The sequence below is a fragment of the Rissa tridactyla genome, chromosome 3 (assembly GCF_028500815.1).
Source record: "Rissa tridactyla isolate bRisTri1 chromosome 3, bRisTri1.patW.cur.20221130, whole genome shotgun sequence".
Classification (NCBI taxonomy): domain Eukaryota; kingdom Metazoa; phylum Chordata; class Aves; order Charadriiformes; family Laridae; genus Rissa; species Rissa tridactyla.
In genome coordinates, this window is record NC_071468.1 from 30384224 (window position 1) to 30411819 (window position 27596).

At 39.4% G+C, this 27596-nt stretch overlaps 1 protein-coding gene across 2 annotated transcripts in view; it reads left to right on the plus strand.

Moving 5' to 3' along the window:
* Positions 1-27596, plus strand: part of PRKCE (protein kinase C epsilon) — a 299087-nt gene that overhangs the window by 225423 nt on the left and 46068 nt on the right. For both annotated transcript variants that reach the window (XR_008465766.1, XM_054197203.1), the window contains exon 11: positions 19207-19361. Coding sequence is in view for 1 of the 2 variants with exons in the window: in XM_054197203.1 (XP_054053178.1) it covers positions 19207-19361 (155 nt within the window). In the remaining variant the exon portion in view is untranslated. The remainder of the gene's footprint in view (positions 1-19206; positions 19362-27596) is intronic.

A 27596-nucleotide genomic window follows, 5' to 3' on the forward strand; every position in this document is an offset into this window, starting at 1 on the left:
CAAACAAAACATGTTTCTAGGTTAAAATGGAAAAAAAGCCCACCTAATGGGGGAATGGAAACATTTTTTTTCTAAGAGGCAGTTGAAGCTCTGTGAGTCAGTGTCAAGTTTATATTTTTTCCAATGTGCAATAATTGAAACTAAAAGTGATCCCATGTCACAAAAGCAAAATGCATATATTTTGAAAAATATTTCAAAAACAAAGGTGATTATGCTTTGTTGTGAAATTACTTTATAATATTATTATTTTCAGTTTCAAGTATTCTCTTAGGAGGATAATCTCGTATAACCATAACGTTCCAATATATCGTAGGAATCTATGTAAAAATCCTATTGGCATAAATACCTGTACTTTGAAAGACTTAAGGGGTTTTTTGGGGGTTTTCTTTTGTGGAGTTGTTGGGGTTTTCTTAATCTGCAGCTTGAAAACAATCTATTTGATGTAGGTGATGTAGGTGGCTTTGTTTGTAGTATTTCAGCGTATCAGAACGTATATACAGGTAAAAGACAAAGTAAAAAAAATTAGGTCTCATTTGTCAGTCAAATCTTCAAATTGTCCTTTCAGTTGCTGCAGAGTCTTTAGACCTATGTGACTGGAGGCTTGGAACCATAATGAGCTTTATTCAGAACATGATATTCTAAAGGAGATTGTTATTATTTTTTTTAATACCCTACATTCTTGAAAGTACAGGCTTCTAATGAAAGCTTGTGATTTATCAATGGAATTTTTTGACTATGTTTTTACATTTGATCTGCATTGTTGCGCATTAGCAGATGTCATAATTCATTGATAGATGTAGAGGAAAAGGCTTTGAAATTCTTTTCCAGAGTAGAAAGACTTGGTATACAAGAGTTATGTGACCCCTGTTCATTCTGGGTTTTTTACAAACATTTTTGTTTAAATATTTTTTCATACCTTGTTAGTTCATAAATTAAAAATTTTTAGAGCCAGTTATCAACTGGAAGCCTGAAACAAGATAATCTGAAGTCTCTTTTCCAAAATAAAGTGAAAACTAAACATGACCTTTATATTTTATGCTATCATTCTTCTCTCAAGCTGCTGCAATAATTTCAGTCTCTGTCCTGATGATGCCTATATCACCTCCTTCATTGTTCTTTTAAAATCATTGCTATAATAATGCAGTTATTCTTCAGATAAATTGCCACCTTCACTAGGATAATGATCATTAAAAAAAGTTCCATTTTGTGTATGTGTCTATATATGTATAGATATTTTGTAAGTTTTTTTGTAACCTACGAAAACAAGAACTGTCCTACCAGGTAAGATCAGTGGTCTGTATAATCCATTTTGTTGCTACTGACACCGTGCAATAAAGAGGCTATTTAGAGAGGGCATGTAGGCCTATTCCCTTCATACTTCACCAGCATCCAGAGTTACAGATGGATGTTAAAAGGGACGCTTCTGCCTTATTCCTTTTACTATCTGCTTATGAACCTATTGTCCATGAATGTTTCTAATCCCTATTTGAAGTAGCTGATACAGTCTGCCTCCACAGCTATAGCACTGAATTCCTGAAGTTCACTAATCACTGTGTGACGAAACACGGGTGTTTTTACCCATTTTACTACCTTCACCAATGTCCCAGTTCTAGTATTGCAGGATTGGGTGTACAGCAGTTCCACATTAGAATCATAGAATGGTTCGGGTTGGAAGGGACCTTAAAGATCATCTAGTTCCAAGCCCCCTGCCATGGGCAGGGACACCTCCCACTAGACCAGGCTGCTCAAAGCCCCATCCAGCCTGGTCTTGGACACTTCCAGGGATGGGGCATCCACAACCTGTTCCAGTGCCTCACCACCCTCACAGTAAAGAATTGCTTCCTAATGTCCAATATAAATCTCCCCTTTTTCAGTTTGAAACTGTTGCCCCTTGTCCTGTCATTACACTCCCTGATAAAGGGTTCTTCCCCATCTTTCCTGTAGGCCCCCTTTAGGTACCGGAAGGCTGCTATAAGGTCTCCTCGGAGCGTTCTCTTCTCCAGGTTGAACAACCCCAACTCTCTCAGCCTGTCCTCATAGCATAGGTGCTCCAGCCCTCTGATCTTCTTTGTGGCCCTCTGCTGGACCTGTTCCAACAGGTCCATGTCCTTTCAGCTTATCCACCATCTTCATGATGATGTTAATCTCACTTGTGTTCTTCCTCAGCCCCCAGATTGTAGTTAGTTCTTGTGAGAGCCTTTTCATCCCTGTCATCATTTCAGTTTCCCTGTCTGTACTCTCTTTGCCTCCACTGCATCCTTCTCAAGTTGCGTAGGCCAGAACTGCACATGATATTCAAGATATGGGAACACAAAGATTTTATGTAGCAGCAGAGTAGTACCCTCAATTTACCCTCAAGTAGTACCCTCAAGTGACCTTCCTGATGTTACCCAACACTTTGTTGGCTTTTTTGAGTGCTTGCTGCACCTTGAGCCAACAATTCAGAGAAATGTCAACAAAAGCACCAAGATGTTTCTCCAAAGTTTTTACTCTGTTCCAAGTTCAGCATCATGTAGATGTGGTTTCAGATATTTTTCCCCTAGAAAGAAAGTATTTTCACTTTGTAGTTATCTATGAAGCTTGTCACCACCTTTTTGCCCTCCCAGTTTGAGTGATTCTTTTTGGAGTTCTTTAATCATTAGCACAGCATGTGACTATTTGAAAGAGCTTAGTATCATCTGCTGATTTGCACATTTCACTGTTCACTCCCTTCTTCAAGCCATTGATAAAGGTGTTGAATAAAACTGAGCTCAGAAGTGATCCTTGGTGGGACTCCACCTATAAAGTGACATTTTTCTGCCAGTAGTAAAACGCTGATTTGTTAAGGATCTGTCAGATGAAATAGCTGTACTCCTGTATAAAGTTTTTCTTACACCAATTCCTCTAATCCTAAAGAAGTTCCCTCAAGGAAAATCCTCACCTCTCCATGTGTTATTCTTGTTTTATTTTCTCTAGATGTGATACCACACTGACTTGTGCACTCTTCTCTCTTCACCTGCATTTTCTCAGCTACTTCTTGCAGATATTAATAATATTTCTTTTGCTACCCATAGTCACCTTGTTCAAATAAAAAATGCCACATGAGGCATATTCTTAAAAATAGTCTTTTCTCCAATAGACTTTACTACCCTGTTGTTGTGCTTGTCAGTGTATGTTGGACTACCTCACAAGCGTTCCTGAATTTTCGTTTGGACGAGGAATGATGCTATCACTATTATTTTACAGATGTACAAATGGAGCATAAAGAAGTCAAAAAGTCATTTAAGTTATTTTTTCTGTTTCCACCGTGGGATCACACGCATATACTCACTTATTCTGGGAGTCAGGGGATAGTTGTCCTTGCAGGTGGTCTGAGTGAGGTATATCTTTACATTGGTGTTGGCAAATGGCGCAGCATAATGGGTAGTGGCAGTACAGGATTTAGGCTGAGCCATTTACACTGTGCCACTGTCTGGATGGTAATGCCCCATTTTGTATCGTTTGTCTTGAGGCCCTTATTCTGGATAAGAGAGAAGTTGCAGTCCTTTGTGCAGTGGACTTTCCACTCTAGGAGTCCTGCACACATGTTCTTGCAAGTGGGAGTTGGTGTGAACTTGAGTTTACAGTAGCCCTTCATTTCTTTAAGATGAATAAATAAAAAGTGGTTTTGAGGGGATTTCAATTCAAAGATTTATTGACATTTTTGAGCAAGGTATGTTTGTATACTTCACAAACCATGGGCCAGGTCTTTGTTTCTGAGGTTAATTCATATCTTTTTGTTAGCATTATCTGCTTATAATAGCAACAGATGGCTGAAAATTTTGTGGCAGTAAAAATACCAAGAATCTAGTGTAAATTGAATGTTTCCACCTTGTAACATCACTCTCTTGTTCTTTGAAGTGTGTTACTTTTTCTATTTAACCTGGAATTAAACTTTCCCAACCTGGATCCATTCTCTCATATCTTTAAGTATTTTTCAGAAACATCTTTCCTTCTAGATTTACAAAAAAGTGGTACCACTTAAGCTATTTCAGTAACTGTCAAAGTAGGAACTTTACTATATTCATGTACATTTGCATTCCTTTTTCAGTTTATCTTACAGTGTGCAACACATTCTGCAGATTCCTGATACACACATCTTTCTTTTTTATGGGCATTCTGCAGAGAAGTAAACTGCCAGGCTATTCTGTAATCATCTTTGATGTTGCAATAAATGCTGTTTTCTTTAAAGTTTTTTAACCTTTAGCCAGCTAAAGAACAAATCAAAGAAGCAGATTTCTAGATAATTTAAAAAGACTATAGACACAGTAGATAAGTTGAAGTCTGTGTTTGCTGTGTATGAAAGCACTTTGCCTCCATGGGAAGATAGACATTCATTGAGCAGCTAGCAGATAAACTTAATTTAGAGACCTCATCAAAGAAATAAATGTATATTCAAAACGTGCAATTATTTGCACATACAAGCATGTGTTTACAGGACTAGTGTTTTAAATTAGCCATGCTTCAGTATGTGCTGAAGATGCCCAGTGAATATATACAACCTGAAGCCTCCATACGTATGCTTCTCCAAGCAGCAGGTGCAAATCTGATCCTACAAAAGCTTCGCCCGAGTCAGAGGTCAGTGACTGTTGGTAATGTCCTTGTGGCATCACTTGATGTGTGTGTCCCTGCTTGTTGCTTCAGGGGAAACTTGCTGATCCAGTTTTAAAACCTGCTGACATTTTACTGGGTCTTAGAGTGAGTTCAGCCTTACTCAATCCAGGGTAAAGTCTTAATCGGTAACCTGTAAGGGCCCTTGCCATCTCCATAATAAGCCAAGGCAACTCTCCCTCCACTTTCATTCCCCTAAGCAGCTTGGCTGGTGATTAAGTCATGCAGGGGACAACCTGTGCTTCAAACAGGAAATCCTCCTGTACCTGAAATTCCAGGGGATCACATTGGAGCAAATATTAATTGCCTTTCTTTGGGGATATAAATGTAATCACCATTTGTTCAAATTTGCTCATACCATTGGAAGTAGATATACACTGTCTCGTCAGTGAGAATAAGGGCCAGCCTGAGCATCAGGCACTGAGTCACCCACCGCAGGCCACCCTCAAGATCGGCACAGACCCGTGGGATCTGAATGCAGTGAGCAGAGCTGGGTGCTGGTAAGGGCGTCCATCAACAGCCCCCAGTATGGTGAGGGGATGAACCAGGGCCAGAGGAGCACACCTACAGCCCTGGGTTGGACTGAAATGGGACTCCCACGGGTTGTCCCTCCCCATGGCAGGCTGAGCAGGGACATTGGGGCCTGTAGGCGCCCTCAGGGCCCCGACTTTCTCTAGCAATTTTGTACGTGCAAAGAGGGTAATTTGCTAAATTTGAGGCTACAGAGAGGGACAGTGATCAGCTCAGCAGAAAGTCCTTTAGTGAGATAGTCCGTCACGGTCCTCATTTCCCTGTATCAGTTCATGTGGTAGCCTTTTATATATGCTTACCTCTTACCATTTGCTGAATAGGAGAATGCGTGCATACATTGGTTTATTTTGAAGTCGACATATTTATTTGAATTTCTATTAATCATATTAAATGTTAACTTTTTTGGTCTTTATTTATAGTTATAATTCCATTCTCCCTTCTTGGTGTGGGTTTGTTGTGGTTTTTTTTCTGCATGAGAGCAAATTAAAGCACGAAGCACTGAGTTTGTGGGTAGAATAGCGGTGTGTACAAGAGACACAAGAGAGAGCATATGAAGGTTAAGTTTCTCTCTGGCAGCTGCTCTCTAGCAGAGCAAGTTATCTGGTTTCTCCTTAGCAACAGAGGCTGCCCAGGGATTTGCTCAGGACATTTACTCAGGGTGGAAGCTCTGCCCGTGAGCTGCTCTTCATACTGACCTCCATCTCCCCATGACAAGGGAATTTTGATGTTATGTTTCCAGAGAGAGATTTCAGGAAAAGCACTGACAGTTTTGAGAAACTTACATATTATCGCTATCTAATGAAACCGTTATATTAACTGTTTACCTAGGGCAGCCTAGGAGTAAGAAAGGTAGTGTAAGAGGAGTTGAAGAGAGGACACAATTTTGTGTTTGGCCTTGCACCAGACACAAAGTTAGCAGCAGATCTTTTAGTCTCTCTCTTCCCAAATAGCCTGCTTCACTGATAATTCTGTGTTGTCCTCTCTGAACGAAGGATACACTTCCCAATGCATAGATGAGCATCTTCTTTCGTTGCTGCAGTCAGTGTGATGAAGTTTGCTCAAAGGGAAATAGGCTGGGCACCTTTAAAAAGTGTGGCATAATGTGTAATCCCTGAAGTTTAGCGAAGTGAGGTGATTCCTGAGGCTCTGGCAGCAGCTCCAGCACTCAGCAAAGGCCGCAACTCGCTCGGGTTACGCAGCAGATGCCCTCCAAGCACTTTTCCTGATGTGGCTTTGAGTAGTTGGCCCACTGTTTCTCCCTGTATATCCTAACTCTACTCCTTCCTGGCAGGTCCCAGTGCAGAGGAGCTGTCAGTCTCTATTACTAAGCACAGTATCAGTGGCAAGTTGGTCTGTCATTGTCTCTCGTAATGGTATTTTATTACAACTAATAATAGTATACGTTTGAGCTCAACATATTTGTTGAGTTCCCCCCCATACTGAGGGACTGAGCTTAAATTTGAGGAAATGAGCATGTTAATGTGCCTGTCACTCTTAGACTACTATGAATTCATACCTGTAAGAGAAGAGGGGTCTTGAAGAAAAAGCTGGAATTAGGTATTTCTGAAGGGAAACATTTCATAACTTACTTTAGAGCAACAACACATCTATTTTGTGCTGTCATAACTATTTTGTTCTGGCTCAGCCAAGTTCCCAAAAAGAAAGTCTCTTTGGTAAAGACTGCAGAATAATACTATGCTGTTTTTCTTTCATGTGAGTGGAGACACAGTTACTCAAGCTAATATCTCAGTTTAAGGAACTTGAAATCCTCGGCAAGGTTTTGTTAGTACAAATGCAACTATTTTTTACTATTCAGAACATCATGTTCAAGTAAACCGTAGACTTTAAGTTATTTCTGGCATCCAGGGCATAGTTTGTGAACTGATATGACAGTATCTCATATAAATTTTCCATCTGGATGGTCACAGTGCAGTAGAAGTTTCTTGCTGTGTTGTCAAGCTAGAACCAACTGTTGTCACTGGCTGACCTTTGTTTTTAAGTACGTGGGAACATTACTGAAACGCTTCACATAATAGAGAAGAGCTGTTTTTCTCTGGTAGTGAATATCTTTATGTTGCCAAAGACTTCATTCATCTCCTTCTTTTGAATGGAGCACAGGATTCCCTGTCCTCCCCCACCGCAAACTTTCTAAAAGTATAAATGAGCCAATTCCTTACCACTTAATCTCACGAAATGTCCTGTAGGAGTCAGTGGCCTGGTCTAATGAACAAAAGTTAGAAAATCAAGTCCTAAAACGAGGCCAGAGACTGTTTTATTGTGCACTGACTTGTGTCAGATTGCTGAATACAAAATACTGTGTGTCAGTGAATAATCTTACACTTTTTTTTTCCTTAGTGCAAAATGATTGAGTCGGTTATAAGAGTGAGGAAGTATTAACACATGCAAAGGAGTGCTCTGATGGGAACGTAATTGTGAATGACTTATTGATGAATGTAAGGGAGATGACAGCCAGCTAGAGACTGGAAAATTATCAGCTTCAAAGAATAAGAATTTTGTCCTGAGGAATTGGTAAAAGCCTAATATTTAATGCTCATACTGCTCCTGAGTTTCATTTGGTGATTCCTCTTCAGAAAAAAAAATTAGCTGCGAGGAAAGTACTAGTCTTTTCACCCACCCTCCTTTTTTGCTTATGGAAAAATAACAATTTAAAAGCAGTAAAGAATACCTGGTAGCAAATGTTTCTGTAACACATAGAGCATCATAAATGGAATATCTAGACAGTACGTATAGAAGCTGGCCCTACTGCAGAGCAGTTTTCCAGAGTTCATTCCCATACTACAGGGAAAAAGGTTTGAAAACTTTTGGAGAATTCTGGTTTACTTCTTTCTTAATAAGTGCACTAATGTTCATGTCAAGCTGCTATTAGCCAATTTAACTTACAATACAACCTATCAAATGACTTTTTGTACCCTTCTGCATTGCCTTCTTTCCTTCTTCAGTGTGTACTACTCTGTTCATGGGCAAGTACAATTTTGAGCTGGAAGAAGGGGCAGGTTTTTCCAGTGCCAAATTCTGTAATGCAGGACAACTCTCCTTTCACAGGCTGGTGCAATGGCAAAAATTTGTTGTTGCGTGGGGAGAGAGGAAAGCTCTATACATCCGTGCTTTCTTTTCTTACAAAGATGTTAGCATTTTGGTGTTTTTTCTAAGTGAAATTCTAATTATGAAAATGTAATCAGTGAAATTTAAATATAAAATATGCTTATGTATTCCTGCTGTAGTGTCCATTTTGATTCAGTATGCCTCGTCCTGATATATGTGACTGGAAATCGTATCTCAACAGACTTCTTTGTCTGGGTAGATTTCATAGAAGTAACCCATTGGTAAAGACGTTGTAGTTTCCTCCTGGATCATGACTGATGGTTTGATAGATCTGAGAAGACAACTTCTGCCTTTTGGTCAGTTGTTTATACCCATAGAAACAAAAAGCACTGTTGCCGTATGTCATGACTGTGATATAAAGACTTGCCGACTCAGCTAATTACTCCTAGTTGTTTTTTTCAGCAATAATAGATAATTTCTCAGAAAATGGTTGCCGGATGAGTATTTTGTCCCATCATTTTTGTTATCTTCTTTAACTGGGTTCCTTTTCCTTCTGATACAACTGCTGCTGGGCCAATTGGCTGCATTCCTCAGAGTGTTCTCTATTAGTTGCGTAGCATCTGATGCATTTCCTTGTGTGCTCAAAGACGTAAACTAGATGCCCAGACAGCATAATAGAACAGGAATTACAAAGACAAGAAAGGTTCCGGAATCAGCCTAGGGGCTGAGGAGACTCCTAGGACGTGTGCCATCTCTGTCTAAGCCCCTTGGTAGAGTATAAACAGGTTAAAAGTCGTTTTTAGAAGTTCTGAAGTGCCTTCAAAAACTATATAGTTAGTTCTAATTGGAAGACAGTGTTTATATTTTTCCTATAAGAACAAAGGAATATTAATAGCTGCCTGCACATTGTAACATTTTCTGGATAATGACATTTTGCAGGCTTGATATAATTTTCTGCCATGTGCATCAGGCCATTAAATGAGAGGTCTTTAAAATTATCTCACCAGAACAGTTCTTTTTTCCAAACACCACCGAAAGAAGATGAGATCAAAGAATTTCATAAAAGGCGCTTTTCACAGCTTATCTGTCATCAAATGAAGGTATTAGGGAAATGGCCTGAGAAGCTTTTCCTACTTGATACCCCTTTTGAAGTGACTAGAACTACAAAACACGCCATTTCTGCAGAGGATTCCAGTTGTGTTTCTCCCTTGTATAAGAGGAAGGGCACAAAGAGCGTATTACAGCAGTTGGCACATTTCTGGAGTCCTTGCTCTCGGGGCTTGCTTGGGCTTTCAGGGAGCAGGCAGGGATCAGGGTTCCTTCTCCCGGGGAAAGGCAGTCCTTCCGGAGACCACTGTGGAGCTCGTGGCTACCAACACTGTAGCTTGGGGAAGACTGAAAGATTTGCATCAACTCCCAGAAAAATCCCATGACAACAGAACACATATCTCTCCAGGATAATTTGGGGTTAAAGATTTTCCCAGAGTTAGAAGTCTTTTTGTTTCAGTTTATTTCTAAGGTTAGATGGTAGGGGATCGAACTGGTGAAATGGCAATGCATATAATTAGTTCTGCATCTTCATTGCATGCCTTTGGCTAGCAAATTCCACATGTTACAGCATTAAAAAATTAATCCTGATCTAAACCCCATCTGAGCTAAAGAGTCTCACCGCTAAGCCCTGTAGATGCTGTGTCAGAACATCAGATGCTATATTACGGGTGTCACAGAAAACATTCACTTAGGCAGAAGGCATAATTCCCATTAGCGACTGACAAGAACAAAAAATGAAAGTGTAATTATTTTTTAAAGTGGGAATGAACTAAAAAAAAAAATGAAAATGTTAGCACTCACATGATAATATTTTAGGATCTTAATATGAAATGTTTGCCCATTCAAGAAACTCAAGTAAAGCTGGAATCAACGCTATGGAGAGCAGGCCGACAACTCTCCGCCTGCTGTTTCTGTGCTACATTGAATTAGTCTAAATTTTATCTTTTTTTTAAAAACAGGATTAATGACATTTTGAACAGGATTAATGACATTTCCAGGAGGAAACTACAACGTCTTTACCAATGGGTTACTTCTATGAAATCTACCCAGACAAAGAAGTCTGTTTCTTTTTACTTGCCCTAGCGTGAGCCTGATACACCAACTAATCCAATGCATAGTTAATTTGGTCCAGATAGTAATCTGATAGAATTCATTATCTGAAAAAACAGTAGGAAGATTGTATTCAAACATCAGATATTCATAAATTACACAGGAAAAAGCTTTGTGTATGGGACGTAACCTTCATGTGTTATTCTGATGAGATATGACTCTTAGTTTCAGATTCTAGGGTATAGATTTTATTCATAGACATACTTCATCATGTTCCAAAATTTATGGTATAGATGAAGACTTGTACATTTTAAAAGTGATGTTAAAGTCAGTGGATTTTGCTGGCCACAGTAATGTGAAATTAGATTCTTTGAATAATCGAAACAATCAATTAAACTTTTCTAAAAGTATTAGCATTAAAGGGATAACCAAATGGCACATCTTTTTACTCTCTACGAATTTGGGACAGGCTGGTTTCTCTTCATTTTGGACAGCTTTAGAGCATTATTGAACCTTTCTTTGGAAAAATCATAAAACGAAACTTCCTTCTTGAATGCCAGTCTAGGTAAAAGCTAATCATCCCTTGACATTTTTTGAAACGAACAGGTGATGTCCACAAGGTCCTGGATAATGTTTCCTGCTTTGAATCCTAAGTTGTAATTTCCATAGTTTTGTGACCTACTGCTGGCACATAGTAAGTCCCCCACCCCCAGCCAGCCAGTTTATCTCAGTGTACATACAGTGGCTGTATTTTCCTCGTTGAACAATACTATGGGATGCGTTAGGGGCATGAAAAACATGTTAAAACCCCCATTCTGTTACAGTATCAATTGATACTCCACAGGGAGGCCACATAAATCTCGCATGACAAAAGCGACATACCAGGTCTGCTTTATGAAGATTAGAGATCTCAGGCAAACATCTTGCTTAAAAACCCTTTTCCAGCGCCTCACATTAGGGATGAGTAAATGCTACAATGCAAGTCTTTACAGTAATACAGTGTAAAGGTTTTGAGGACCTCTGTACTGATTCTGAAAGCAGTGTTTGGAAACTAATTGTGTTTGACTTCTGGCTTTTTTCTGGCCCTTCACATGATATGGTATGATAGGGCAGAGAGGGTGTCTTCAGAATTATTCCAGAGTCTCAAGGAGGGCCAGCTATTCTTGAAACCCTTTTCAAGACTTTAAAGGTGGTTTTTATGCCACAGGCTCTCAATTGACATAATGTCTGGAGTCTCTACATATAGAATAGAAATATTTAGTGGTCGGTTTCGTAAAACCAAGAAAAATCAATAATCAGTTCTTTGTGTGAGAAACAAAGGTGGAAAGCACTGAAGTGTTTCTCTGAGGGTGGTATATAACTTCCAGCACAGCTAGGAATTGATAATTTGAGTAAGTTAAGCACAAGAAAGAATGCAAATTATTTGCAGCAGTGAAAAGAGTTTCCAGTGGTATTTTCTATAGGTACTGAAATAGACTGCCGGTGGAGGTCAAGGAATGCTTATCAGTAGTGATTTTTAAGAGCTGATTGGATTAATTTCAGGAACCAATGCAATCTTCTGGCCTGCGAGGCAGAATATGCTCAAGGAATACTATTCACTACTGACTTTTGCTGCTGATGAGTCGACTGAGAAGGGACCGGAGCGTTTCTGGCACATTTCTGCAGCTGGAGACCCCCCTGCAGTGGAGTGCAGACCAACTCACTTGCCCTCCAGCAGACCGCAGTAGCAAAGACTTCTGCTTCCTAGGTCTTTGTGGGCCGAATGGAGTCCACTCAGCAGGACTGTTCAGGTTCGCAGTTAGATCGCTGGCTCACAGTGCCAGGAGACTGTCGTGCAGCATTGAAAAGGTTAGTTCCCCTTGGCTTAGGTACAGCTGATCCTGCCTGTCAGCTGTGGGATAAGCTAGATGACCTTGCAAGACTTCTTTATCCAATTTTGTGTGGTTCTCTGACTCTCTCCGGTCTGTGTTTTAACTTTGAGGTCATTCTTTCCTTCAAGGGCAAAAAAATTGTTTCAAAATGGAATACCAGGCAAAGCTGAGTAAAACTGAGCAGTAAATCCCTAACCTATAATAGTACTCACCAGCTTGAGAGAAATTTGAAGTGTCTGGTTGATAAAAAAATCTTTTAATACAAAATCTGAATGTGTGCATTTTTTGTTAAGTGGAAGATGCAAATAACCTGTGTGAAATTTAAGATAGCAGTTCCTATGTACAGGGCATTTATTCCAAGAGATATGGGATTCATAGAAATTGTTCCCTTCTTACTTGGAACTCCATTAAAGCATCGGTACAAAACAGGAAAAAAACCCCACAATTAACCCTGAATATAAACACTGAAATCAGAGACAGATAACATGTCATGGTGTCCTGTTGAAGATTGCTACTGTAAACTTCAAAAAGGAATCAAATGAGCAAGAGGGAGCTTTTTGTTGTTTCTTTAGTGTTGTACCTGATTTTTCTCTTGTTTTTCAAATTTGTCCCTCCTAATGCTGGGATTGTGGAAGATGAATCTGCCACCCTGCTTAATCTTCTGCTCAGGGTTTTGAAGGTTTGCGTATAGTTTTGTGTACAGTGTGCCTGCGCATTTTCCATCAGAAGCAGGAAATGTTTATTCAAGTTCTGAGGGGTGGGACAGTTGCTGTAGTTTTAGGTAATTTTAAACAAACTGTTTGAGCATCCTGTTTAAATAGAGTTAAGTAATCACAGTTTTGTACAAGTTGGAAAAGAATTCCATACATGCGTGATATGAATAAAATATCGTCTTACAGAGCATACCAATGTTGTGATATGCCTGACTTCTTGTGCAGTAAAAGATGTATCTTTGACTTCTGTTTTGCACTGAGTTTGGTGGCTAAACATATTCCATGATGTAGTAGTATTCTAGTAGAATGCAAATTCTTTTGTATTTAAATTTACCCGTATTTAATAAACATTAGTTTCCTTGATATTTTCAGTAACCTCTGGCGATCTAATTCAAATATGACTATCTGAAATTGGGAGGAAAAAAGTATATTCACAGGGAAAAAAGTATATCCACATATAGTTTAGGGAACTAGTGAGAATCGGGAAGCATTTGATTTATTCACAGCCAATTGTGTGAAAACATAAATGAAGGAAAAAAAGGTAGTTGGAGTAGGCTGGTATGATTTATCAGTTGTGAATTTTACTTGAGGAGTCCATGTTGATGCCTTTCCTGACTTCTCTGGTGTTAAGTGTTGTAAGAGTTGAAATGGGAGACAAAAAAACAGTAGTGAAAAGATTTGTTCTCAGGCTTGTAGCATGGATGCACATCTCAGATTTGAAAGTGGGAGACAGATTGCATGATTTATTTTTGTTTTGTAATATTTCAGTAATGAGGCTGTGCTGAACTGTATATTGGGTCCCCCAGCTGCTCGGACTCGACTGAAAGAAAAATAAGACGTTTGTACTCTTCAGATTGCAGTGATAATTGTACTTGGCCTTATGTCTATCAATGGATTGTCTTTAAGCTGCAATCTAATGTTAATGAGATTTTAATTGGAAAACAAACAAAGGACAGGCAGGTTAATGACTGATAACGATTTAAAAAAAAAAATCTTTTAAGGGCTACACAATAATTAATGTAAACAATACATCAAAGTCTTTCCATACAGCTTTCATACAGGGTTTACGTAGAAGCTTGTTCCTCAACAATGGTATTATTCCACATCTAAACAACTAGTAGGCTGTGTAGTGTCATCTGTTAAATCAAAACTGATTGGCAAGATTATCTGGTCTTACTAGCAGGAAGGTCTTGGTCATTAATCACACCTCCACAAAAAGGAGCTGGATTGAGTCTGTTATGTCCTGAGACTTTATTACTATTGATATTTCTGGATATCACCCCCCTTTTCCCAATTAAAAACATACAATTATTCCAAAAGACACAACAAGTAGAAACTCTATCCAGTGGGACTCATAACATTTAAAAACAAGCAAATATAAACTGGTAGGGAGTGCACATCATATATAGGCTGATGTTAGCAAAACATATGTAAATAAAACTAGAAATCAGAGAATGGTTTTGCAGAGGGAAGGTTATGGTAATAATCAGAATAGTGAGTAAAGGATTAGTTAGAAGGATTTACCGTAGAGCTAAAGGGTGACTATTTTGGATGTCAAGGAGGATGAAAATGAAATGAGGGCACAATTAAAGGAGTGGAATGAGAGAAAAGAAGAAACAAGATTTCTAGTTGGAGTGGCAAGTGTACTTCTACAGATAGCGATAGGGACAGAGACTAGAAAAGAAGTTGCCTTTAGAGTCCAGTTTTGAAAACATAAAGCACGGAGGAGAGTATCTCAATTAAGAAAATCAAGAAATGAGACTGGATAATAGAGATGTTAAGACAGGCAGTTACACATTCCAGTATAGTAGTTAAAGCCATCGTCAGAAAATACTATGGAAATACAGAGTGAAGTTGAACTTTTTTTGTTCTGACTTCTAGCCTGTTTCACGTCCACTTTGCTTTTAAAATCTCTTACCCAAGCTCTCTGCTCTGTTTTTCTTTCCATTTATTCTCGTTCAACCATACCTTTTGAGTAATTCAAGGAAAAGCAGGTATGATTAAGGGCTAAAATAAATCCTGTAAAAGAATCTAATTACTTCAGAAAACATATTAGCTTACTTTGCAGTACTTTTTTTGCTTTATAGATGCCAAGAGAGGATTAATCTATAATGCCTTTGTTTGTGATTTTACCTTTTTTTTTTTTTTAGTTTATATAAAGAGTTCCCAGGACTGCTTTACATTTATGTTGTTCATCAAAACGTACTTCTCAAATGTTATGAAAATGGAGTCCAAAAATAATGCAGTCCAAACCAAACCCATTCAGCTTTCTCTTGGAACACAATCAATGATAAAAGTCATACCTTATATCTCATTTTTAACTGAGTAAACACTGTGTTGTCCCTTAATGCATAATTCTTTAGGGCGTTCACTATATTCTCTCACTTCAATATTTGAATATATCCTGGTGATACATGTAGTGAGATGTATATAATCAGGTATAATGCAGTTATTTCACAATTACTGTTTGAGGATTAACTCCTCTCTGCATTGAAGTCACAGAGGGTCACTCTGCCTGTGTGCTTACATTATGATAGAAAGGAAATCGTCAGAGTGTTAGGAACCTATATTTTGATCATTAAGTTTTGATGAAAGGTAGGGAAAAAACTTTAAGTAGCAAAAATTAAAATAGTCTCTGTTGTTGTTGAGGTTATGAGAATCAGGAGAAAAATAGACTTATCACACTCAGCTCATATTCATAAAATAGTCTCTTGTCTCTTGCATCCTCTTTTCATGTAAATTTGAGTCCCAGCTGATCATGTCATTGTCCTGACCAAACAAAGACCAGAGAGTGGTTTTAAGAAAGTAGTTTTCATAGGGACTGAGTATATTTCATCAAAAAAGACGGTACCTTCTTATACTGGAACTCTGTCTTGCTGCGCATGTGCATGTTCTGCATCCTATTGTTTTATCCCACCCACTCATGTGAGTGGGTGAGAATTAGTATTTTTCTTCTCTCAAAATCGAGCCCTTTCCCAGACTCACTGTAAACAGAGAACAAAACTTTCAAACTAATTTTTTTTCTGTGAATTCTCAGTAGGAAGCTGAAATGTGCACCCAGGAAAACTGGAAAAGTAACTTGAAATATCAGTGTACAGCAGAAAAATGCAACAGCAGAGCAATTTTGATTACTGAGCTGTTAATTCTGGTTTTAGTAGGTACACTTTTGAAGAGGTGGTCAACTAAGCTGCAGAATCTGCCAGAAATACCCCTTCGCATTGAGAATGGGATGTGCGTAAGGAGGAAGGTATGAAAGAGGATGGGAGAGTTATCACTCTTCAGCTCTGTGAATCGAGCTGCTGCTAAAGCTTTTGTTCAGGCTGTCTAATGACAAGATATTCTGCTAAACAATCCAGGTTAAATTTTTGGTTGGCTAAACTGGAAATGCCCTACAGAGGACTGAACCAAAATAAAAGAACTTGAAGTTTGAACTGAACACCATTTCTGATATTTAGAATGGGCCATTAGGCATTTGGTGAATGTCGCAAAAAACATGGATTCTGTTTGGATCAAATAAAGAGTATTTATTATAAAAAAGATACAATGTATATCATGATAAGTTAGGAAGCGGCCATGATCTAAACAGTTGTGTATGCCAGTCTTTTTTGTGTGTGTGTTTACAGTCACTCTCAGCTGGAAGAGTGGTGGTGTCCACTGTTGGGAGCAGCAGTCCCCAGCTTAGTGGCAAGTTGAGGATCACCATTTGGGAGTCGCAGTTGTAAGACACAGAGCAATCAGTTTGCATCAGCGTCATTTTATACTTGTCATACGGGTGCAGAAAAAAAGGTAGCATTGTTGAGAATGAGTGTGGCTGCTCAGGGGAACGTGAATTGCAGCTTCCTTTTCCTGATTGTGCCCACTCACGTCCAGACTGTTGACTTTGGAAAGGTTAAAATAGCACTGTAAGAAGTTTCAACTTAAGCAAGCATTAGAAGTTACTTTAGCTAAATGTTAGAGACATGCTCCCCAGCCAGCAGTCCAAATGGGTTTTGTGCTTGAAACACTGAACTATATCCACGTGAGATAATCTAAGGCAACGTGTTGCAAAGGGACACTCATACCTAAACTGCTCTTCAGAGGTACTCTGTCTCTAGTGCAGTGATGAGGAGCCTAATGAAGGACAACGCCTGCATCATCTTCTTAGGGATGTTGTATCCTCTGATGTTACATTACAGTGCCAGTATAGCTATGCTTTTGACTGACTTTATCACAAAGCTGACTGCATTTGGTGTTATCCTTAAGCTCTAGCTTCTGAAATCATAAGACCATCTGAGAGCTATCAGATTTTCTTTTAAAAGGAAGGCTGTAATTCTCATCGGTTCCAGAGAGAAATCAGAGAGACAGCACAAGGACCCATATTTTTGCTTAAAACAAGCAAAGGAGGTGATATTTAAAGCCTACACTAATGTCAAGAGATCTGCACTATGATTTTGAATGCTTCTTATCAGCAGTACTGAGCATTGCAAAAAGAACAAAGGCATGGCTCTAAAGCTGTGCTCTTTTGAGTGTATGATACAGCTAGAAGCTTTGATGCTATTCTTTAGTAGGTTTTCCTTACTAGGGAATGGTAAGAAAAATGTTGGAAAATGTACCAAAGTTGTTAGCAGTGTTTCACCAAGAATGCCAGTCTACCTGGATCCTGAATTTGATCCAGTCTAGCAGTTTCTGTGTTCCCAAGATATGGGAGGAAAGGCGCAAGGTTTTTTTCTGCATCCTCTTTCTGTAATCAGCAAAAAGTCAGCCAAACATTTCTAGTCTCCTCCAGGAAACATCCCTGATAAGTATAACATTTAGGCACTTAATGAGAAGGATTAATGCAGACACTTAATTTTAAGGATATTTTTAAGTGCTATGCATTGAATCTGAGCCGCAGAGTAGATGATTAAAGGCAAACAGTAAACATTAATTTCTGGACTCATATATATAAACTATGTAATCTGCAGGCTTGGATTCACTTGTGGGAGGTTAATTAACTTCCATCTTCTGTTGGATTTGTTCATCCAAAGCAATGCTGTATCTTGTCTCCTTTTCTTCAGCCCAGCACACCAGACGCCATGAGCTACAGCCAAACTGCAGTGTGACCAGAAAGTTGGAGAGGGGCTCTCTTTGGTGAAGTCCCACACTTACACACCTGTGTACTGTGGGTCCAGACAAGGACGCATATTTATGTCACTTGAGCTAATGCAGAGCGAGGAGTATGTGCTCAGATCCGTTCTCCGTGTCGCATGAGAATTACCTCCACCTCTGCCTAAACTCTTGTGCATAGATATTTTACAGTAAGAAAATTAAGAATGTGGAAGTCGGCTTACAAACCAAGGGTGAATGGGCAAAGAGTTGATGATTTAGGGCTGTTAATACTGATTAGGGGAAATTATGAAAATTTATAAGAATCATTAACAAAAAATAGGATCTAAGTTATATCAAGTGGATGTGTGTCATTTCTTTGCTTATGCCTTCATTTGCATTGTCAGTTTAGATCATAAATGTTTCAAGATGCTAAGCACACATGTAGTTTACTGGTGTTCTCAGTTATGACTGCTTCACTGAGCACTTAACTTTTGGATTATTTTTTTTTTAAATATGCCAAAATGGGGTGATTGCCTGAGAATCTCAGTTGCTGTTCTCAAGTAAAGTTCATTTCTAGTTCTTCATTGTGAAATAAGGCTTGAAAACTTGAACTTTGAAGTGATAAGCATCATAAGAAAATAAAAGAAACTTGATATGTATTTTAATAATGTAATTATATTTCATTGTCTTACGAGAGTCACATGTAAGTGTTTGAGATTGTCAGCACTGGTTTCTATTATTTAACAATCCTAATTCGTTTTCACATAATTTGGGAAAGATACTTTGCAGACAAAGTAGCTGGTAAGAGATAAGAGAAGAATTAAGGAGCCTGAAATTTGCCCAGCAGCTCTTCAGTAGTTGACAAAATTGGCTTTATCTCTTCGTTGTTATGGCTAAATTTTAAAAGAAATGGCATCGTTTAAGTATGTCCGTTGTTTTTATAAAATTGGTCATAATTCCATATGTATTTGATGTGTGGAGATTTGTGTGTGTGTTGCTTATTACTACATTTTGATTCTATTCCCTTTTTCTCATTTCTCACTTTGAGACTCATGTCTTGTTTTCTTTAGGTTTGGGGGATTTTGGTTGTCAGCTTTTCCTTTTTCGGAATTGTAACGTTTGTTTCTTTCATTCCTTGACGCAAATGCTGCAGTTGCCTAAAGTGTAGCTTCAAGCAGTCCTTTGTGTGAGTAAAAGAAATTAGCTAAATAGCACTGTTTAATTAATTTCAGGACCGCCTCTTTTTCGTCATGGAATATGTAAATGGAGGAGACCTAATGTTTCAAATCCAGCGTTCGCGCAAATTTGACGAACCTCGATCCCGCTTTTATGCAGCAGAGGTCACATCAGCACTCATGTTTCTTCACCAACATGGCGTCATCTACAGGTACTTTTTTTTGATCAAAAATAAAGTATTCTTGAGGCTTGGGACTGGTTTTGGCTGAAATCCTCTGTCTCTTAGCAACCAGATTTAGATTAGTCGTTTGTTCCAATTTGCTTACATAGAACTTTTTTTGGCTGTTTATTATTGAGAATGTTAACATTTGAATAGCCTCTGCAGCAGTCGCCAGCTGTGTGTGCCAGTTTTGTATTATAGTCCAAATAAAGCCGTTTTGAAAAAGCTTGGCACAGTGCGACCCAGAGGTGACCTTTCCGCAGATCGGCGCAATCTCTTCACTTTCCTCTCTGTGCCATAGATTTCCTCTCGGTTTCTAACTCCCTGCCACTTCCTGAGTTTGTTTGTCCTAGTTGTCTCCACTCTGATACAATCGGGATGGTCGTTTGCAATGCTTTACTTATGCCCCTTCCTCTTCACTGTTTGGGTGAAGGCTTAGTCACCAGCAGGAAGTGGCTCTTTGCAGACAATTCTCATTTGCTTGCAAGTGCCCCGCACCTATTTGAACTTCTGCCCTGCTGCTCCCAAATCTCTAATCTTCAGCACCCATCCAGAAAAAAGTGCATATTGTTGCACTGTAGTGAAGAATGTGTTTAGGGATAGGCTTTTATTATCAAAAGTAAAGAATCACTTTGAAAATTTTCACCCTGATGTCCATGTGTTGATTTGTTTTCAGCAGCCTGTCATTGCTTGCAATAAATTTGGGCTTTCACAAGCAGAGGACTTTATAGGTTTGTGATACAGGTCTGTCCTGTCTACTAGAAATTCTGAGTTCTGTGGATCTAACTGAGTTTTGATATTCTTTTGATATTCTCACCCTCTTTCAGGTTATCAGTTTTGATTCAGGATAGTCATCTCAGGGAGAGGCAGCCTCAGATTTCTAGAGCAGAAACAACAAGATGAGGATGTGGAACTTGTCACATCCCTGCATTCGTATTAAGGCTGCTTTCAAGAGTACTAGAAATTGAAAGAAGTGAATTTTAAATGTTTAGTAACCAGAACTGAATGGTAACTTCCATCAGAGGCCATTGGCTTTCCCACCAACTGGGATTCAAAGGGAAACTTCTCAGAGAAGTAGTCTCCTTTCCAGAGACATCACAAACAGCAGGACATTGCATCTTCTGTGGAAAATAAATCTCTGTGAAAGGGGTCTTTCAGACAAAAATCCAGTTGCCTTTAGAAAACTTTTTTGCTAGCTGCAGCTCTTAATCTCCACCTTGTATTAACACTGGTATGATGTTTGCATACTGGGTTGGACTTTCGGCCGTACCACCTTGTGTAGGTTTGTTTTCAAGTGCTGAAGATCCAACACATTTCTTACCTTTGCTGCCTGTATCACGTTTCCTACTCGTTGCATTTATTTCCAAAGCTATGTATTTGTACGTTTAGATAGTAGAACGTGACAACTTCAGAATTTATAAGTATCTATCATAAAGGAAACAGACAAGATTGGTACTTTAAAAAGTAGAAGGATTTTGAGGATTTGTTTCCATAAAAAGACTTGAGCTAATTTCCTCTTCCTGAAAACTGGAGTTTAGACACTTCGTAGTTAGCAGTCAGTTTAGTGATTTCTGTGAACCAGCAAGAAAGAATTGGTAAAGTTACCTTCCCTCTTCTTTATGAGTGTGCATTCATTCTCCCTTTTCTCTCTCTGCTACCATCCTTCGTCTCACATCCTCTTCTCTCTCCTCTCTTTCTCTTTTCTCCCTTTTTTCCCTTGTCTTATGTGTAGCTTCTGATGTGTGTTGGCTCCTAGCTGCATTGAATAGCTGCGTGTGCCTGCATTCTTTCTATGACTTTTTATCATCAAAATGCTTCAATCCAAGGAAAATGTCATTCTGATGAGACAATTCTTTGTTATTTAAACTTTGCAAGCTACTCTGAATTTCTGATTCAGAAACTATGCTGACATGTCTTTGGCATGCTATAGTAAAACGCTAAAATTGTAAACGGTGTGTTATATTGGGTGTATTATCAGAAAAGGCAAAAGAAGAGAAATAACATGAGCTGTAGGATGAAAGCATAAACTAAAAAAAGCAACAGGAAGAACATTAGGAACAGATTTAGATGTATTCTGCTTTGACACAGGCTTTTGGATCCGGGCATAGTTATGTCCGTAAGAATAACTCATTTTCCCAACCGGGGGATACTAGGAGCTTTAACAATTTGTAAAATGTGTATCCCAGTTACTCTATAAAATACAATTAGAATGAAGAAGTTAGAGATTATCTTCGAAGAATTAATCATAAGAAAATGTCACCATTCATTCATAGTGTGCCAGGCCCTGGCAGAATGCATGTGTTGATATCAAGCATATGTTAGAATAGGTGTCCTGCACAGGACAGTTTCAGCCCGATTGTTCTGTACCTCACTGCAGCATTTATTACAATGTTAAAAATGCATTGGGGTCAAGTTACTCCTTTACATCTCCTAAGCTCTTATTAGCTGGCAAACAAGGAAAGGAAAGGGGGGGAAGAAAAGAAAAAAACCCTATGCTCCTGAATAACTACCAGTCATAACTACCTAACATGCCTTCAGATATTTTAATAAAGAATACTTGTCTTCTGTGTAATTATATCTCTAGAAAAAACATTGCGGTGTGAAATTAATGGTTATTCACCAAAGTGGGAAATGCTGCTTGTGTGGGCAATACTTCAAGGAAAATGGGGAATATATAAATAAACCAAGATGTTTGATGGAAATGCAGGTTTCAAAATAGCTGCTATACCTTCTGATCTTTTTTCAGCCATGTATGTGGAAGTATTTGTTTGCAGCTAAACATAGTTATATTTTTGGAAGTAAATAACTAGCTTTAGCTCATGCTTTGGCTTGTTGGTTAGATTTTTAGAAAGTGCTATGATGATACTAAATGATCATCTTTTATAATAACTAGTTTATCCTCATTTCCCCTGAAGTTCAAAGAGAAAGCTGGCTCCCTGTTTGGCAGTAGAAATTATTCTGTCAGTTCACGTCTTTGCAACTGGCCCAACTGTTGTTCCCAGACTCGTCCAATTATCTGTTTGCTTACTGGAATTACGTACCTCCCTTTTGTTTATTGATCACATGCTGTAAATAAAGATGAGCCTCGCAATTTTTATATATAAAAATGCTGCTGTTACTAAATGTATCTTGTATGGTAGATACACTTTAGGATAATTTTTGGTGTGGCATTTGTAAAGGTATAATGTTACTGTTGTTGTGTCAAAAACACTTCAGCAACTTAATAAAAATATTTGCATTATCCCTGCCACCTTCCCTCTCATCTGGCATGCAGCTATTCGGGCATATGTCAAGCTGGGGCCTGATAATACAAGTAGAGTCAATCAGACACTAGAGACGTTTCAATCGCGGCTTCTGGCAGTCGATGTTGTTTGTGTTGTGCAATTGCACCACTTTGAAAAAATGTGTCTAAGCTCCAGGTATTAAGGGCTAGACTATGAATCTCATTTTGCTTGTGAGCTGAACTGGACTTTGAACTCGGTGATGAAAGCTTGTGGACTATGTTCACTGTCACCTGTCCCTGGAGTCTGGTATATTCAAAGTCAAGTCATTGTCAGCTTAATATATATTCTCATATAGGGAAGATGCAACAAACTGGGTGTTGAGAAACTGCCAGTTCCCTGCTCCCCTCTGGTACTGACTTTCAACATTCCTGTGCACTTTCCGCAGTTATATGTAAATGTTAGATCTTATTGTTTCACCTGCAGCTGTTGGGCTGAGGACAGGAGTACCTGGGTGGGTGTCTCTGGCTCTCATTGTAGGAGTTCAAGTGAGGTGACACAAGTGGCCCACTCTGACCTGAAATACATACAAAGAACGGTTGTCTCCCCGGGCAGGGACATCAGCACTAGAATGGGGTACCACTTCATTAACATAAATGCCAGTGCCCCCAGTTCGTATTTGATTTAGGAAATAACTGTGTGAACTACAAACCTTGTTTCAGGGAAGTCCTGACGGGCCAATAGTTGCATGATCTCTGGCGTGCTCCAAGACCATTCAAGTGATTAAATGGGGTGCTCCCTCTGAAATGTAAAAGAAGGAAACTGAACATACACAATTTCAGTTCACCTGAGAGGATGAACAGTATCTTAACTGGGAAATTAGTGTCACCTGCTTTGGGTTAACTCATTCTTTTGTTTTCGAATGTAAGGTCTGTGAGATGTTGCCTTCAAATCATACAGCACCTGGTCATGGGGGAGTCCTCCTTCATAACTATGGGTGATCACGTTCCTCAGCAATATGAAGTAATAATCCAGCCTGTAACTTGCTGCAGCTTTCTGAGGCTCTGTGCACTCTGTAATTAGTGTGTTGGTTGTGATGAAGGATATATTAACACTGAATTGATGAGAATGTGAATATAAATATGCTGATGCCAATCCTTGAATACCTCCGGGCTTTTTCCGTACACAAGTACCCCCAAGAACTTGTTTGAACACTAACTGAATTTTTCTTTGGGTGATCAGTTTTCCTGGCATTCCTGTTTATCAGGGTAACACACACCAGTGTTTCAGAAAGAAGAGCTACCTAAAATTAAAAGCACTTTCATTAGTGTGTTTTTATGTGAAATAAGAATATTTAGAAAGTCTGACTTCACTGGTGGTTGTATGATTCAGTGCAACCTTGGCAGAGTAACGAGGAGTTATATTTACACCCATGAAAATGTTGCATGGTCAGTGGTTAACATGTTAAAAGTCATCATTCTCCCAAGTTACCTTACTGTGTTATTTCTGCATGGCAGCAGCCAAATAAAATTCCCCTCCTCCCTTTTTTGGGGGGCTTTTTAAACTACAAAACTAGACATGGAGCATTTTGGTTTAAGTTTCTTTTTAAGTATGTAAAGATCATATTATTGCAACTCTAAACAGTTAAAGGTTAAATTGCTGCTTGAGCTATGGTCCGTGAAGGAGGGCAAGAAAGACCTTGTACCCTCGGGTAGCATATTCAGACCTAAGCACAGCAATATCCGGAACTCAAGCCCTTCCCCACATAAACTGCCTGTTGCTGGTGTCTGCTACAGAGAAGTGACAGTTTGCTTTTGGCACAAATGGGCAACAAACTATTTCCATCACCTTCAGTAAAAGCAGGAAGCAAGGAGTGAGCTGTGCTGCTGCGTGTCTGAGTCCCAGTGTGCCCAAGGACTGCTGCCCAAGCCGTGCCACATGACCAGTGCTCCTGCCTGGGTTTGCACCCCAGGCTTACATCCGTGCTCTGCTCTGCCTGGTCTAGTTTCCGAAACTGAGAGTGAGCTCTGACGGGATTTTAGTCGGTGGCCTTCTGCCCTCTTTGCACTTTTTCTTGCTGGATCCAGGCAGGCTAGCAGTTATGAAACGCGTAAATAAGCAGGATATCTTCTCCGCAGGAAAAGGCAGTGGGCTGGGGTGGAGAGGCGCGGGGCTGAGGGAGATGAGAAGCAGGAAGAAGGGTTGGTTCCCAGGCTTCTGGCATTCGGACCGAGGGAGTCCACCCTGCCATCTGCCCAGCTTATGTATTGTGCTAAAGGCTGCTGTCGTATAGGAGAGCCTTTGACAAGGTTTCCAGCTGTGGAAGGATGAGTAAAGGCTGTGGGAATAGGATATGAACCACGCGGTCTTGCCAACAGTAGAATGCTTTCTAAATTTCTCCTGGGTTTGGAACATAAGAAAGTCCTCGGTTGGCTCTTGCGTGGGAGTTGGGTATGTGGAGGAGCAGTGCCGGGCAGTTAATATTTAGAAGGATAGAGCTGCACCATTGACCTCATTTGGGGAATGACAAGGTGCTTCCAGGGGGAGTTCCCGGTAGCGAGGTCAGCATTGTTTTTTTGCTTCATGTTTATTTGGTGCAAGATTTTCTTGTTTAATGACCGTTTGTATAGTGCTGTATTATGTAAATAAAGCTATGACCTTTACCTTCTGATAACAGTATAGGAGTGAGTTAATGTTAAATGGGAGAGGGCAGGGAGTGGGAATCTGCCAGGGTTAATGCCAAGTTTACATTCCTGTGAGGGCAGCCATGTTCCGGTGCACTCAGTAGAAAGGGCGACAGTGCTTCTCAACAGATAATAGCACCGAAATCTTACTGAGCTTATTTGTATTTATTTCTGGGTGAATGTCAGTGATTTTAGATGACTGATGTTTGTGCTTTCTATTTTATAACAGGAAGAAATGTGTGTTATCTTTCTGCATTTGATAAGATTTTAACTGACAGAAACATACACAAAATACAAATCCACCAGAGCTGCAGCACGTGTAAAACTGAAATGTACTGACACAAGACAATCCCTGTAGTTTTCCTAAAACGCTGAGGCACAGCTTTGTTTCTAAAGAAACATGTACACCAGTTCCAAACAAAATCATATTCTTCAAACAATTTTCTAACAGAAGAAAGAGAATGCTTTTTGTTTCACAGTGCATTAAAACTTTGACGGTGCTTCCTAACTGTAATTCTGCTACTAACAGGCAAAAGTTAGGGCTGAATTTTGCTGTGCCCTTCAGTCGTGTTTGTCTTCAAACAATGGAAAATATTTCTATAACCCAGTTGCAGTGGTGTTGAAACTATGTCACGTTAAGGGTGAGGCTTTGCCTTTTTGCATGCTATTGAATGCATCTGCCAAAGTTTCATAGTAATACAGAGAAGTGCACAACAAACATGGCTCTGAGGCAAAAGGCGTTTCACAAAGATTTTCTTGTGCTCTTGAGATGCAGCAGAGAAGTTGGAGAGTACTGCAAAACATTAGGTGAAAACATGTAAGGAACTCTAGTGTTTTTTAAATAATTATGTTAAAAATACTAAACAACCTTAAAATGAAATTGGGATGATATGCTTTGGTAAAGACATTTGCATACAACTTTTTCCATCTTTTGGTCGGAACCTTGCTACTTTTGGCTCAAGTTTTGCATTTATTTTCTTTTCCCACTCCTCCCCCCCCCAGATTTTATCCACCTCCTTGTTATAGAAGAACTTATCACTTAGACACTGCTCCAGCAAACATTTCTGCATGCAGATCACTGTACTCATAGGCTGATTTTGATTCAGTGAGACAATTCACATGCATGAAATGTGCAGCTTCCTGGATGATTTGGGACTTTGGTTTGACTTTTCAGATTGAAAATGTGATTATTTTAAAATAGAAATCCTCACATTTGAGAATTCCCTGATATTAAAAGCTATGTGTTATTTTGCTTAGCATTGCAAAAGGCTGTGGAAAAATAATTCAGCCAATCTGAAAGCTAACATAACTGAGTTATCACTGAAACTTTTGAAAACTTTAAAAATATCTGTTTAGCTGACAACTTGTACTGAAATGTAAGAAAACAGAAATAATACTGTTCACTGGGAAGTTAACTAAAATGGCCTAATGAACTAAAACGGAGAAAATACAGCCAGTAAGAACCCCAGCATTTTGGGGAGTGCATCTAAGTCTCTACTGCTACCAGAATAAACAATGGTAGGATTACATCAGAAGGACCTTGGACAGACTAGGTGCAGTCTAGCTGGGGGAATCAGAAAGTGGAACAAAATGGACCAGCACATGCCTGTGCTGAAAATGAGCGGAAAGGTGAGGGGTAACAAGGCCAGAGCGGTAAAAAGTGGCTTACCTTCTTGTGTCAGAAGTAATATCTGCTCCTCTTCACCTGCCCATGTTTCACAGGGTCCAAACAAGCAGCTTCCCAGAGCAGCAGACAGTGGCAGAAATACAATGTCTTCATCATCTCAGCAGCATTGGGCACGTGTGGAGGCAGCAGATGTGGAGCAGGGCTAAGCTGGAATGGCAGTGAAGCCAAGGCCAGATTTTACTGAGATGGGAGTTTGTGTGGTTCTGCACTGTGATACACCCAGGGATGGATGCCACCAGGAACAGACACTCTCCTCCCACCACCACATTGAATTTTGACCCCCCAAGATTATGTTGGGGGTATAATGTCTTGGATTAAGAAAAATTCCTTTGGTAACATCCAGCTTATGAGGAGAAGCCCAAGTGGCACTTCTCACAAAGTACACATCAGATGGGTCTTCACTTCTTGCCACCTGCTTCTCGAATTTGTTTCCAGTAGTCAGTCTTGTGAAACAGCAGAGAGAGAGAAAAAAATAAAGGGGAGAGGCCAAAAATAATGCCAATATTTACATAGGTGTACCTTTTCCTCCAGACTTTAATTTCCTTCTGCTGATGTATAGAAGGCACCGAAAATAGTGTTCTCCAAAGCATGTCAAATGCAAATAGTACATGCCGTTTTGTACATTTTTTAACGT